Source organism: Solanum stenotomum, chromosome 4 (genome assembly GCF_019186545.1).
Source record: "Solanum stenotomum isolate F172 chromosome 4, ASM1918654v1, whole genome shotgun sequence".
Classification (NCBI taxonomy): domain Eukaryota; kingdom Viridiplantae; phylum Streptophyta; class Magnoliopsida; order Solanales; family Solanaceae; genus Solanum; species Solanum stenotomum.
This window is the reverse complement of record NC_064285.1, coordinates 8,242,010-8,257,106: the sequence shown is the minus strand read 5'-3', so window position 1 is coordinate 8,257,106 and position 15,097 is coordinate 8,242,010. Positions and strand designations below refer to the sequence as shown.

Below are 15,097 nucleotides of genomic sequence, written 5' to 3'. Positions count from 1 at the left end.
TTACTTGAGTAATTTTTTGCTGATTTTTACTTTTTTCCTAACGTTTGCCATTTCTCAAATAATATTTGCCAAATTAAAAATTAAAAATTGTGATCTAATGTTTTTTTTCTAATTTTAGGAGTAAAATAAATTTAGTCACTCAACTTTAAATTCTTTCTTACTCCCTAAATGGAGTTCATATTGCTCTATAGACATTGTAGCTCTTAATACTCTATTAGAATAATAAAAACGTTTTAACTTCATTATAATTTTTTTCGAAAAAGTAAAAATATTTAGTAAAAGTTTTATATATGTATGCAGGCAGTAAAGAATTTTTTAAAATATATTTAGGAAAAATATAATGGATTGCAAAAATATTAAGAAGCAAATATATGGAAGTAAATAACTATGGTTAGGACTTTACTTTAATCAATTAGATCTCAACCATTAATTTTAAATTATGACATGTGTCTCCAATCCAAGCTAGAATTTGGGGAAAATAAAGAGAAGAGAAATAGAAAGGAGTCAGATCCATAAAAGTTATTAATAACTTTTTAATATTTAAGGCCTTCATTTGATTTTCGCCAAAGCCGCACTAATGTTAGTTGAAATCAAGTTTTGTTATTGTGATCTTATTTTGTAGGTAGTTGACTTTTTAAAAAATAAAATAATAATCTATGTAATATTAGTAATTGACTTTTTTTTTTTCACTAAATGAATGTATCAAAAATTTCAAATGAAAGCTACAACTCACAAATGTATATCCTTTCACTTTTTTTGTTTTTGATATTTTTTCATTAAGTTATTATTTACTCTAATAGCCAAGTATCAAATGTTATTTATTCATTCAAGTCTTCTTCTATTATATATGATGAATTATATAAATAGTTAAATTTTTACCAGAAGATAGTGTAAATAAGGATACACTTTGTTTTATTGAATTGAGTCCATACTGTATTTGTTTATTATAGTATACAGAAATTAGTATACTGAAATTTGCGTGTATTTGAGTCCATACTGTATTTGTTTTATTGAATTGGGTCCATAGTGTAAAGGAGGATACACTTTGGTGCTGATTTACTAATTTCTGAAATAAACTTAATTATGCTCCTTATTATAGTGGCTATTTGCGAAAGTTCCATACAACATTCGTTTTGAGGAATTAACAAAAGTACTTAATTAATTGGATACACTTACTCGATTTTTATTGGATACACTACTAGTAGCCAAAAATAGTTGTAGATACAACATTCATATGGAAGGATTAACAAAGCACTAATTTTACTGCATACACTTTCTCAATTTTGCAAAATAATCGATACAATCCAAAAAAATTCTAAATACAACTTCAAAAATCACTAGATTCCTAGATACAATAACGATTTTAAAAAAATCAAATACACACATATACAATTTAGCTACTCCTTTGAAAATCACAAAATACAAACAACAAACCAACAAAGCAGAGCAATGACAATCACAGACAAAATCAACTTAGGTCATCGGAAAAAATGATGCAAATCCAAAGCAATAGCAATTGTGGAAGCCATTAAAAATAGTGGAGATCGAGTAGTTGATACTTGTGTTCAAGATGATACTTTGGTTTTGAGTGCAAATGATGGATTGATGATGTTACTAGTGATTCGATGGTTCCCGTGATTAATTTGGAGTCTGATCTAGCTTCGAATCCTAAACTACCTACTGTTAGTGTTTTATCTGGGAAAAATCCTAGTTTGGCTACGATTCAAGATTCTTGCCAGGCTAATAAGGTGCAATAGTGTGAAGAGAATTTGGATCAAATTTTCGAATCTGGTGGTACATGCAATCATGACTTCACTTTGAAGGACAATGATAAGGAAGGCTGACTGAAGTACCAAGCAAAACATTTTCTCCAGCCAAACTACAACAACTAAATTGTGAAGATAAAGTGTCAAGGAAGATTGTGTGCTCTAACACCTTTGATACCCTAATGACCAATTCCGATCAAGAACTCCATGCCTTGTCCAATCCAATTCTTCAAGTTTCTAATCCAGAAACTACTCTGAATAAAGAAAATCCAATAATCATACCACATTCCAAAAGGAATGACAAGAGTTTGGTGAAGGAAACGAGTGATTCTAGATGGGCAGATTTAGTTGAGGAAGAGGAGCATGCACCTACAAGGAGTAAGTTAAGTCCTCAAGCACCCATATTTGTGCCTTCAAGTAAGACAAATCCATCTATGGCAGTGAAAATTGATAACTCCAAAAAGATCTTGACCATTAACACCAAGGTATTGGAAATAAGTCATGAGCCAGAAGCTGAAGTTTCAAGACGTAGTCCAACTACAACTTATGATAGTGCCTTGGGCAGTGAAATGTTTGACGAAGATGATGAGAATGATATGTTAGACATATTATTTGATAAGGTAGCCAAGGATGGAGATCTCTCGCCTAGGCAACAAAGAAGTGGAAGCAACAGAAACAAAAAGAAGACATATGAAAGGCAACATAGTTGGAATGGTAAGGTGACTGAGAAATTTATTCCAAGGCACCTACCAATGCGACTAGCAAAGCAAAATCATATGACAGTTTCAACAACAACATGATCCAAAAAGAAGTGATGAACTATCAAGTTTTGTTGGACATATTTGATGAAGAAGACGAGGAAAATACTTCTGGTTACTTTACACGGGCAATCCATCTCTTTTAATTCTTACATATATAAAATAAAGTTTGAGATTGATAACCTAGCTTTATTATTAGATTTTATATTTTTGCATTATTTAAGCATCCTCATTTGTAGTATCATCACTGAGTGTATTATAAACTCTATGATGATCATAAAATATCTAGTTTTCTCTAGCTCTTTTTTTCTTCATGCTTGTTAATTAGTAGAGGTTTGCTACCTCATTAAGATTAGTAAGGTAAGGTCTAGCTCCCCTTGCTTGTACTCTTCTCTTTGAGATCCTTTTCATTTTATTAATAAAACTAGCCCTAGGCACACCTTGCCTAGCGGACTTATTTTATTTTATTTTTTTAAAAAAATAGCAATCAAGAGACACAATCACAAGGTAAAAGTTTTCTTTCCTTTATCTGAAACAAATTCGAATTCTCATCACAAATACTCAAACATTATATAATAAGATAGTCAAATTATAAGTTACAACGGCAATACTTAAACTCTTGAATTACAATGAAAATAACAAGTAACTAAGGATACATACAAGAATAGGATGAGCAGTTTAGACTCTAGAAAGAATATGAGAGGAACATACAGTATCTTCACAATATGCATAATTCTCCAAAACCGCGATGACAACCATTTAAACTCTACTCAATCTGGATCCCAAGCAAAACTAGTATTGAGTTGTGTAATTGTTGGGCCTCTTTGTGGTTTATCCTCAGGCCCAATAGCTTGGCCTGCCGTGTTCACAACATTATCCTTGTAATAACTTTGTTTGACCTCTCTTTATCCAAAAATGTAAGATCTTTGAGGCTCCCCTCCCCTTCGCCCTATTGTTCTTAGACGGATCTCTCACTCTTGATGAAAAAGGATGTAGTATAGAAATTGAAGCAGTTGAAGCTTTCGTTGGAATAAATTCAAATGAGAATTAATGAAAGGAAACTTTCTCTTTTGGTCGTATCATGACCTAAAATTTGGGATCATGATGACACATATTTCAGTCCTATCGATCATAAATCAACTTAACACTATAGCGTTTTGTCCAAAGTAGAAAATGTGAAATTTAAAGTAAAACATTGGTAAGTCTAGAATTTGAATCATAACTTCAACATAAACGATTATATGTACAACCCCCAAGAACTGAAGACACAAGTACAAGTGCGTCATTGATTTGGAACTATAAGGGGCGTTTGGTGTGATAGATAAGGAAAAATAATCATGAGATAAATTTTTAGTACCCCTTAAATCTATGTTTGATTGCAAAGAGTGAGATAACTTATCCTACGATTAATAATTATGATTGAGATAAGTTATCCTTGCTTGTGGATTGAATACTAATCCCCGGATAACTAATTACAGGATAAAAATGTAAAATAACAAATGTTGGTATTTTAAAAAAAATGGGGCAGCATTTTGAAAATATCTGTCAATATTTTATTAAGCATAATAGGAGGGCTTTAAATTGCCAACTTGATAATATAATCATAGAAAATCTGCATAACAAAAATTCAAAAAGACTAAATAATCTCAATTTTTAAAATGACCTAACAATTATTTAAAACTCAAATTCATACTAAAACTAGGTAACTTATTATTTTAAAAATGACTGTTGCGGTAACTAAAAACAAACTCAACAACAAAAGTATCCCCTTAAACCCTCTTTTATACATCACTTTTAAATACATGTATATTCAAATAATTTTTAATACCACATTCACTACTAGTTGTTTTTATGATTATATATTTTTTCATTAAAAAATTTCATTATATAAACATATTTTTTATTTATGAATATATTATACATTAAATTTATTTGACTGATTTTTATATTTATTCATATTTTGATTTCTCTTAAAATATCCACTCCACTATTGAATTACATATTTTTAATTAAATAGTTTTCTAATCACTTAAATATATCAATTTAAATAAAGATAACTTTAATATTTCATAATATATGAGTGAAATGTGCTTAAAATTTGACTAATATATGTCATTTTAATTAACAAATAACAACATAAATAAACCTTTTCTCAATAAAAATGACATAAATAATCAAACTTCTAACGAATAACATAAATAATTTTTTTCTGAAGGATGATATTTTTAGCCTTTTCCCATCGGTTTAAAGGGATGTAAAGTGCTTATAAACATAAAGAAGTAATGAACACAGGGTCCCACACATTGTGGAATCTCAACAAATGAGGCCATATTCTTAGTCCACATCCCCTGGAATTTCAACAAGGGCGGCCATAATATTTTTAGGTGGACAATTATGAAAAGTATTGAAAAGTAAACAAATAAAAAAAAGGTAATTTTTTTTAATTTTTACTTACTTTCATTACATTTACTCTCTGCATATATACTAGTATTACATTCCTAACTTCATTTTACGTAACTAAACTTAATTGTAAAATGGATCCATGGAAAGACCTGACCGGAAAAGTAGTGATGGTGACCGGTGCATCGTCAGGAATCGGGCTAGAGTTCTGTCTCGATTTAGCCAAAGCCGGTTGCAGAATCATTGCTGCTGCTCGTCGTGTTGACAAACTGAAATCTCTCTGTGACCAAATTAACAGTAATTCAGAAGGATCCCCTCGAGCAATCGCCATCGAACTTGACGTTGCTGCTGATGGTGCTACAATTGAGTCCGCTGTACAAATTGCTTGGGATGCTTTTGGACGTATCGATGCCTTGGTTAACAACGCCGGCGTTAGAGGTATTTGATTTTAAGCCTCTGATTATAATTTGGCTTTTAGACCTCCTATTCTATTGAGTCACCCCTGTTGAGTGGAAACATAAGTAGAAAATTCTAAACTGTCACTAGAATTAATTTTTGTGTTTAATCATATTGTATAGGCAGTGTGAGCTCTTCAGTGGAATTGACAGAAGAGGAATGGAACAATACATATAACACAAATCTAAGAGGGGCATGGATGGTTTCGAAATATGTTTGTAAGCATATGATCGATGCTAAACAGGGCGGAGGATCTGTTATTAACATCACTTCAATGGCTGGTTTAAATCGTGTAGCAGTACCAGGGACTATTGCTTACGCTACTTCAAAAATGGCTCTAGACATGGTTACTAAGGTAGGTTCATTCAATTGAACAAGTGAATTGTTATTTATGATAAATTAATTGATTGATTGCATTTTAAATGACAGATTATGGCGATTGAATTGGGAGGAGAGAATATCAGATTGAATTCGATATCGCCAGGAGTTTTCAAATCAGAGATAACAGAGAGCCTAGTTGAACAGAAATGGTTTCATAAGTTTCTTTATAAAACTCTTCCTACTAGATATCTTGGAACGACAGATCCGGGCTTAACATCTCTGATTCGATACTTAATTCATGATTCTTCTGAATATGTAACGGGTAATGTTTTCATCGTCGATGGTGGAGCTAGCTTACCAGGTGTCCCTATTTTCTCATCACTCTAGCAAGAATTAGCTCATGAAGTTTAACAAGAAATGGACATGTTACAGAAATTAATAAAATGCTTGTGTTAAGTTACTACTATATTGTACTTTCCATTATCGAAGCGAGCAAAAATGTATCGTAATACTTGGTGTGATTTAGTATATTGTTACCTCCTGTTACAGTGTTCACGGTTTGAATGATTTTTTATTAAAATCAAAATCGAATCAATATAGTCTGTTTTTAAATTATTAAAATTAAAACCAAACAAACTATAATAGACATTTATCGATTTTGTTGTCTGGAAACAAGCAAAAGAATTGATTTGGATTGGTGTTTAATTATACCATGAACCCTCTATCTTATTTCTTAATAAAATACAATTTAAAAAGACTTTATATTAAGATGAGCATATCTTCGTCATGTTTACACTAGTTTCACAACTATCTCCCCCATTCAGTAGGAAAATTAAAATCTAACTAAAGGATATCAATTGATACCGTTTAAATTTAATGACGGAATCAAAATTTAATTAAAGAATATCGATCGACACCACTAAAATACATGTGGCTATCCACACAAAAGGCCCCAACCTAACCCACACAAGGAAAAAACATGAACTTTCTTTTAGCTAAAGTTGCTTTTGACATTTTTCAACCCTCAACACTTTTCCATAGGCTCCATTCATATCTAAGTCTATCAATGCCCATATGTATACTCCAAGTAAACAAGTCTTTCCCCATATTTTACTTCTCAATCTTACAATTAATATGAGTAACTTGGACATATATTAGCTACTTTCTCCGTCTCAATTTATATTTTATTTTAATATGACATAATTTTTTTTTAAAAAAAATATTGAAACATGTGTCGATGTATCAAAAAATATCTTTTAATTGTATGATTTAAATATGTCATATCAAAAGTTGAAATTAAAAAGTTATTGAAAAGCATTCTTTTTAAATGTATTAAAATGAAAATAAAAATGATATAAACAAATTGAAACGAAAGAAAAACTAGAAATGAGATTGACAATAAATAATCTTTTTAATTTTTTTTTTCATTCAATATCCTTGAAGTCCTAATTAACTTGAATTCGTAACATAAGTGATAAGACCCATTAAAATTCTAATAACGCTTTCTAATAATAAATTATTTACAAAACTTAAACTCGAAACTCTTAATCAAAATTAAAATAATTCTATTTATCCCAATTTTCCAATATCCTCCCCCCCCCCCCTCCACACCCACCCCACCCCCAAATCCTGACTTTTCAGTTTTCACCTTGTGATTTTCCGTCTTCGAGCCGATATGAGTCACGGGACTCCTGCTACACTTATCTCAATTAGAATTAATTTTTCGGTCTAATTTACGTGATACTATTTGATTATACCAAAAAATCAAAAGGGAATGAAGATTTTTGAAGTTTAAACAACGTTTACATGATTAAGAGTAAAAAGAGATTTTTTAAAATAATTCATTCTGTTTTATATTACTTGACCTATGTTGACCTGACACATTCCTTAAAAAAAGTTTTAAGAACATTTTAAAAGAGATGTTTTGAAATTAACAATTCCAAGTTGAAATCCTGAAATTTCTTAATTGCATTGCACGATCTTTTTCAAAATAGTTACTATGAAGATCTACAAATCAAAATGAATTTCATTTAAGCCCCAATTTCCCTCTACGCTTTTTTTTTTTTTTTTGAAAAAAAGTTGAAATTTAAGAAATTCATCTCACATCCTCCATTTTAAAACCCCAATGACTTATTTTTCGAAAAATTTATGTTGGATGAGTCAAATAAACACACTGAATAGAAATAAGAATATTTTAAAAACATACATGAGACAAACAAACTCCAATATATTATATTAGAGAATCTAATACTTTTGGGCAGAAGTCAAGCAAGTTCTTTTTCTTGAGTATAACTTTTATAACACAATTTTTTTTTAATAACACTATGAGATCATTTATAACGTGATTATAAGTAATTATTTATATTATATTTCTTGCTCAAGTATCCATAGTTAATTAAATAGATTAATAATCTAAAAATAAGATAAGTAACTTTAAACAACAAGTTAAATTGCACTAGTTATAATATAGGTATAATACACAAATGTGCCCTTTAACAATTATTTCCAGTTGTCAGCTATGCCCTCCAATTTTGAATATGTATAGGTAGACACTTAAACTTAATTGTATAAAATGGAATATAAATAGACACATATATCTTAGTTGAGCGACTCTTTTTTTTTTTGTAACAAAATAAAAATACGAATAAGATAATTACTATTAATTGTGTGATTTTCTGAAAAATCAACTCAAAATATTTCATTTAGTTATTTCGATTTAGAAATATGTCATTTATTTTGTTAGACTAAAAAAGAAATAGAATACATTTTATATTAAAATTTATAATCATCATAGGATGATACATTGAGTGAGACATATTATTCTTCATGTTGACAAACATTTGACTAGTACAATACAAAGAAAAACACACAATTCATAATACAAATACTACTTAGGTTTTAACACTTGACCAATTCCAAATGACTATTTCTTGATGAACTTTCAAAGCTTGTTTTTGTACCAATAAACTCCTTTATCTTTATCTTTCTCCACAAAGATACACTCCTTTGTATCCCTCCACATTGCCTTTAAAATTGGTGCATCATCAAATTTATAGTATTCTCCTAACAATGGTTTGATAGCTTTTGTTGCCTCCATTGCATGGTAATGTGATATATATGATAATATATGATGCAAAACATGTGTATCTGTAACATTGTGGAACACCTTATTTAACACACCATAGTCTCTATCTACCGTAGCTAGAGCTCCTCTTAGATAATCCCACTCAGATGAATCATAATGTGGCAATGAAGAGTGAGTGTGGTGCATAAGAGTGATCAACACTATAAATCCATTCACAATAAGGAGGGGTACCCCATAGATGCATAGAACCCAAGCTAGACCTTGTGTTAAAGTAACACGATATAATAAATAAGTAACTGCAATCACACCTGCATCTGAAATGTAGATTTGTAGCCTTTCGCGATTAGAATATATTGGGCTATATGGATCATAATGACATGCAAAACGATCATATTTTTTGCCAGAGATATTGAAGATCAAGTATAAAGGCCAAGCAAAAGTTAGAGTGAAGGCAAGTACGAATACTCGTCCTAGTGGATTGTTCAAGTATTTGTAGTACCATCTTAGTTTTGATTTAAGTCTTGGTATGTAGACTTCATCATTCTCAAGGGAACCTGTGTTTGCATGGTGACGACGATGACTATGTTTCCATGCAAAGTATGGTGTTAGAAGTGCAGAGTGGAGGATAAGACCAACGGTGTCATCTACCCATTGGTAATCACTAAAGCCATGGTGACCACATTCATGGCCAATGACCCATATTCCGGTGCAAACACAACCTTGAGCAATCCAATAAGTAGTCCATGCCAAATAGGTTAATGGTGATGGAAGAAGGTGAATGTAAGTGGTGGCAATGTAATAAAAGATGGAGACAAGTATGAGATCTTGAATAAGATAGGAGAACGAACGAATAAGAGATCGTTCAAAGCAATGGGGGAGGGATGGCCTTCTTGACGTCACCAAGTGTAAAAGGTGGCTTTGAAGATGGCACTTTTTCAAGAGGATTTTTTAGTTGTCATAGCAGACATATTTCCACCACCTCCCATTTTTGTTCTCCTTCCTCTTCAATCCTGAATCTGCAATTCAATTACGGAAAGAAGTTAAACGCTTAATCCTAATAAGTGATATTACAATCGAGGTTGTGAATTTTATTCCCTTGACCGCTTACTTCATTTTTGTTGGGGGAATTAACAAACAATATATTTGAAACAAATCATATTTGATTATTGTAGAGAATCAATTTGTTAATTATGTCATGTGAAAAATTAGAGAAATCAAACTAGGGCGCATGGAAACCAAAGAGAAACAAATGATAAATTCATTGTATTATTTAATTGCATTATTTCGTATATTGCATCAATACAGAAGAGTATATAACTATATATTTATAAGTAACTAAAAGAAATATGTTTTTATTCTTATAGCTCCTAAATTAAAAAGAGAATAATTATTGTAGATTCTAATTATGAAAAGGAAAGTAAATGTTTTAAAATATCTTAAACCAAAACAAGTAAATATTTTACTATTAGGCAGTGGAGATCATATACTATAGAAGAAAAGTACATTTTAACAAATTACGAAGAAATACCTCAAAATTGAAAAGAAACCTTTTAGTCTCCCACTGAAATTAGAAAAGGGAAGTGATAATCTGTGAGTGAAGAATATAGTTTTGTGTATATATAATGCCCTATATGTGGGACCTAGTAGCCAACCTACTATGACTATTGGAAAAACAAAATTCCTACTTTCATCACAACCACAACATGCTTTAGTCAATATTTGTAATTTCTTGGAATGGCATCACAATATCGCGTGCCTCAGGTGAATTCAAAATTTAAATTTAACGGATTCAATCCTTAAATTTTTTAGGTTTGAATTCGATGGAATATATATGTTTTGTGTGTCACAAATTATAAATTTGGATGAACTCGTTAAAATTATATTTAGTTGGTTGTATTCCATTTCACATTTGAGAATATGAAAGTTGTAATCTGGTTTTTAGTTTGGTTGGTGATGTTTGGAGAAGTTGAATGGTCACTTAAATCACGAGAGGGAGTTATTTTGATGGTAATTCGTTTTCACTTTCAGTTTTAAGATTGTGAGGCGCTTGAGTCATTAAGGAAGCAAAAAAGATAAAAGCTCCTAGGAAGAGGTTAAAAAGAGGAAGAAGAAAAAAAATTGATTAGTCAAGTAATCGTAGTAATTATTATCTCACAAAGTTAAACTTCTTGTCCTAAGAAAAATTGTACTCCCTCCATCTTATAATTACTTATTCAATTTCCTCTTCACCCTTCCCTTAAAAAATCATAAATAAAAAAGATATTTTTACTTATTTATTCTTTAATTCCTTTTAATTACTCTACTTATGTGCCTTTAATATCAATCCCTAGATTAACAATGGAGGGGTTTTCTAGTTTTTCTTTTAAGACGTGAAGCATTAATTATCATTTCATAATCGATTTGTTCTAACTTTTCCTTTATAAGGAAAGAAGATAGTCATATGAAGTAAGCATATCAATAAATAAAAAATTCAACAAAAAAAAATATAAAATTAGAATTATAAAATTTAGCTCAAAAATATGATAAGTTGACATATTTTATTAAAATAATGTTGTGTTGTTTCAATATCTTAACGAAGACACAGTATTTTTTTTTTTATATCTTTTTACAAGTAGACAACAATAATATTCAAGAGAAAATGGTCAAATGACCACCCAATCTATTATCGGATTTTCAACTACACACCTATTTTTTGTGAGAGTCCTATTATCTCCTGAACTACTTTAAAATAGAATAAATAATCCCTTAAGTGCTGAGTTGACATAGAGAGAATATGTCACTCTCTTTGAGAGAGTGAGTTGCCTATTTTTTTTTAAATTTCCGTTTTTTCTAATTTTCTTTTTTATTTCTCTTTCTTTCTTCTTGTATTTATCTATACAACTATACTTTTTTCACCATTATCATTGTTGAAGCTTTTTCAATGGATGTTTGGTATAAAAATTATCAACAACTAATACATTTTATGAATAATAATTTTTCAATAGACTTATTTAGAACCTATCTAACAAATTAAATTTTATTTTTTTAAAAAAACATACTCATTAATTATTATTTTTTTAAGTCATGGACTCGAGAGTAATAAAATCAAAGTGAAGCAATTGTATATTTAAAAAATATCTTCAAACTTATTAAAAGACTAAAACAAAACAATTTCTTCTACATTTTTAAAGAAGGATCCTACATGTTCTCCTAAAACCCATGTAGAATCAAAATCAAAAACTCAAATTATAAATTAATCATGAAAATTTTAGAGAGAGAAAGAATAAAGAATGGGGAAGAAAAAATGTGACTTCAATTTTCGTTTTTATAAATTATTAGAGATATAGAAATTTATTAAGGTAAAAAATGGTGTTTAGAATAGTTATGGTTGAAAAAATGATTGGGGAAGAAAGGAAGAGGAAGGAGGAGAACTTTTTTTTAAAAAAATAATTGTTAAATGATGAAATACACGTGTCAAGTGCGTGTATTTAACCATAAAGACACATGCCTGGTAATGACATTTCAGGGAGGAAATAATTCCACTTTAAAATAGCACAGGAGGGTAATAGAACTCCCGTGAAATATAAGTGTGTAGTTAAAAATTCGGTAATAGATTGAGGTGTCATTTGGCTATTTTTCCAATATTCAATGATAATAGAGAATAAGAATAACATAAAGGAGAATGGAAAACATAAATATTGGAATAATAAAAGTTACTGGTGTAAAAGGATATTACAATTACCTAAAAACATTTTTATTTTCCAATTATTGCAATTCATGGTCCTAAAAGTTATTGTACTCTCTAGTTTCTACTAAATATTTCTTTTTAAATTGAGTGAAGTGAAACACATTTAAATTATCTTTCTTTATTTTTTAGAGTGTAAATTTCATACTTAAATTATCACTTATTAGTTTAAGAAAGATATCTCTTAATTATTTTGTTAGATTCTCTTGATGGTGTGTGTAATATACTTTCTCTTTTATTTTAAAGAATTATCACACGACACTTCATATAGGCAAAACATTCTATCTTGACAAAACTTAAATACATTATTAGTATTAATTAAAAAATAAAGATTAAAGTGTCATTATCCAAGAAAAATATGTTTTTTTTTTTTAAAAAAAAACTCAATATTTTGCTTACCTCACTCTACCACCTAATTTTTATTTTATTTTTTAAAAAATCTTACTTCATATCTCCTACCAAATTTTTTTAGCTATGTTTTAAAACATACCTACCCCACCTCTCCCAATTTTTTTTTTTTTCATTTTTCTCGTTTTATGTTAGATATGTACATGTATTTTTAAAAAAGTATTTTCTACTTGTCACAAGATTTTTTTAAAAATAAATTTTCATTTTATGTTATATTCGATATGCAAGAAAAAAATATTTTCCTCAAAATATATGTATATATCTAATACAAAATGAGAGAAATGTAAAAAAAAAATTATTAGAAAAGGGGTATTAGAAGGAATGGGGTAGAATTTTTCTTTTTTAAAAAATAAAATAATATCTAATTTTTTGAAAAGGAGTGGATGGTTTGGGGGGGGGGAGGGTACAGAGGGAGAAGGTTGTGGAGCGGGGTATGAAAAATATTTTAAATTTTATTTTATCAATTTCGTTTTTTGGGATAATGATACTTTAATCTTTAACTTTTAACTAATGCTAATAGTTTATTTAATTGGGATAATACTTTAGTTTACACATACCACTTATGTGTGTTTCTCAAACTAATGAGTAATAGTTTAGGTATAAAACTCAAGAAGGGGGATTAATTTATGCTTGTTTTTGACACTCCGCTCTTCAAATTTAATACTCCCTCTAGCACATATTAAGTGAATAGTTGGAGTATGACATACCCTTTAAGCAAAATATTTAAGGACATAAACTAATGTACACTTTTCACTATTACCTTTTGATTATTTTCAAACTATTCTCCTAGAGTAGTTAAGAACTTCATTAAAAAGAAGGATTAATATGAAAAGGGTTCCAATAATTCTCTAGAACTTTGAAAATCACTTATTTAAAACTATGAAAAAAGTTTCAATAATTCACTTAATCTGGAATATAATTTTCTTTTACTTGAGCCGAGTGTCTATCGAAAACAATATTCTCTCTATCCTTATAAAGTAGGGTTAAAGTTATGTACACTTTACCGTTTTCAAATTCGGCTTATGAGATTTTAATGAGTGTGTATATCAGTGCCCATTTAAGACGTTCACTTAATGAGTAAACATCAAATTGAAAATTCAAAGGGAAAATATATATACATTTATGTGGATGTTCATGTATCCTTTTCATTTGAAATTTCTACGTCAAAACTCGTGTAGAGAAAAAAAACAACTAACCACATTTTTCTATTCATAGATGTCTTTCTTGACTAGGAGTCACCCAAATAGAGTAACATCAAATTGTAATTAATTAGACTATTGTGAGTTAGTAGTGTTCTTTTGAAATTATAATACTGTTTTAATATATATTATAGAGAACAATTTAATTATAAAATAAATATAATATAAGTTTTATTCACGGATAATACATTTATCATATATTTTAATACACTTATAATATATTGTGTCAATTTCTTATCAAACAATCATAATATACTTTAAAATATTTATAATACAACTACATTGCATGCATATATAATTCACTTTTATATACATAGTGCCAGATTGATCATAGTATTGTTATGTATTGGTATAAATGGTACTATAATAAATAAAAAAGATATCGCTAAAATCAATATTTTTTCTTAAATAGTACTTGTCGAAGTAATTTTTTTTCTCCTGTTTTTAACCATCGTTACGCACTTTAACGTCTTAAAACCTTATGTCAGGGCTTTACACAAGACTCGAGAGTAATATGTGAATAATTTATGTATCAATAACTAATTGTGTCCTTCGAGATGGCTCAGTTGGTTTGGAGGGTGGTTATTCACATTGATGACCCGGGATCGATCCCCCCTCAATGCCTTCTGAGTCGAGCCTGTCGCATAGGGCTTGCCTAGTGCGGTTTACATCCCCTGGGTGGTTTGCAGGCAGTGCTCACCCAAAGGGCAGAGGCTGTGGCAGAGAATGTAGCGGCTGCGAGTTATCCTGGTGTTCAAAAAAAAAAACTAATTGTTTGTATTGTCATTTAATTTACACTATCTTTAGTAAAAACTTTATTTATTATATAGTTAAAAAAAAGAGTAGACGGATTTGAGTGGATAATTAACACATGATGCTTGATAATTATATAAAAGGTGCATACATTCACTTTATGAGTAAACATCAGAATGAAAATTCAAAGAAAAAGGACAAATTTGTGTGCTTTGTAGCTTTCATAT

General features: G+C 29.6%; 2 protein-coding genes and 1 pseudogene across 3 annotated transcripts in view; 1 reads left to right on the top strand and 2 right to left on the bottom strand.

Annotated features, from left to right (window-relative positions):
* Nucleotides 1-15,097, bottom strand: part of LOC125861751 (coatomer subunit zeta-1-like) — a 162,764-nt gene that overhangs the window by 47,492 nt on the left and 100,175 nt on the right. The window lies entirely within an intron of this gene.
* On the top strand, nucleotides 4,983-6,266 carry LOC125861740 (uncharacterized). Its single transcript, XM_049541601.1, has 3 exons — nucleotides 4,983-5,362; nucleotides 5,503-5,735; nucleotides 5,810-6,266. The coding sequence occupies exons 1-3, from the start codon at nucleotides 5,059-5,061 to the stop codon at nucleotides 6,086-6,088; spliced, it is 816 nt and encodes a 271-aa protein (XP_049397558.1). The 5' UTR covers nucleotides 4,983-5,058; the 3' UTR covers nucleotides 6,089-6,266.
* LOC125861734 (delta(12)-fatty-acid desaturase FAD2-like) lies at nucleotides 8,442-10,370 on the bottom strand (annotated as a pseudogene). The gene is made up of 2 exons (XR_007445979.1): nucleotides 10,315-10,370; nucleotides 8,442-9,802 (listed from the first exon to the last, which is right to left on the bottom strand). The product of XR_007445979.1 is annotated as a delta(12)-fatty-acid desaturase FAD2-like (transcript).

Coding starts and splice junctions, on each gene's coding strand:
- LOC125861740 (XM_049541601.1), top strand. CDS start 5,059: ATGGATCCATGGAAAGACCTGACCGGAAAAGTAGTGATGGTGACCGGT. Junction 5,363..5,502: donor TAACAACGCCGGCGTTAGAG/GTATTTGATTTT, acceptor CATATTGTATAG/GCAGTGTGAGCTCTTCAGTG. Junction 5,736..5,809: donor CTCTAGACATGGTTACTAAG/GTAGGTTCATTC, acceptor TTTAAATGACAG/ATTATGGCGATTGAATTGGG.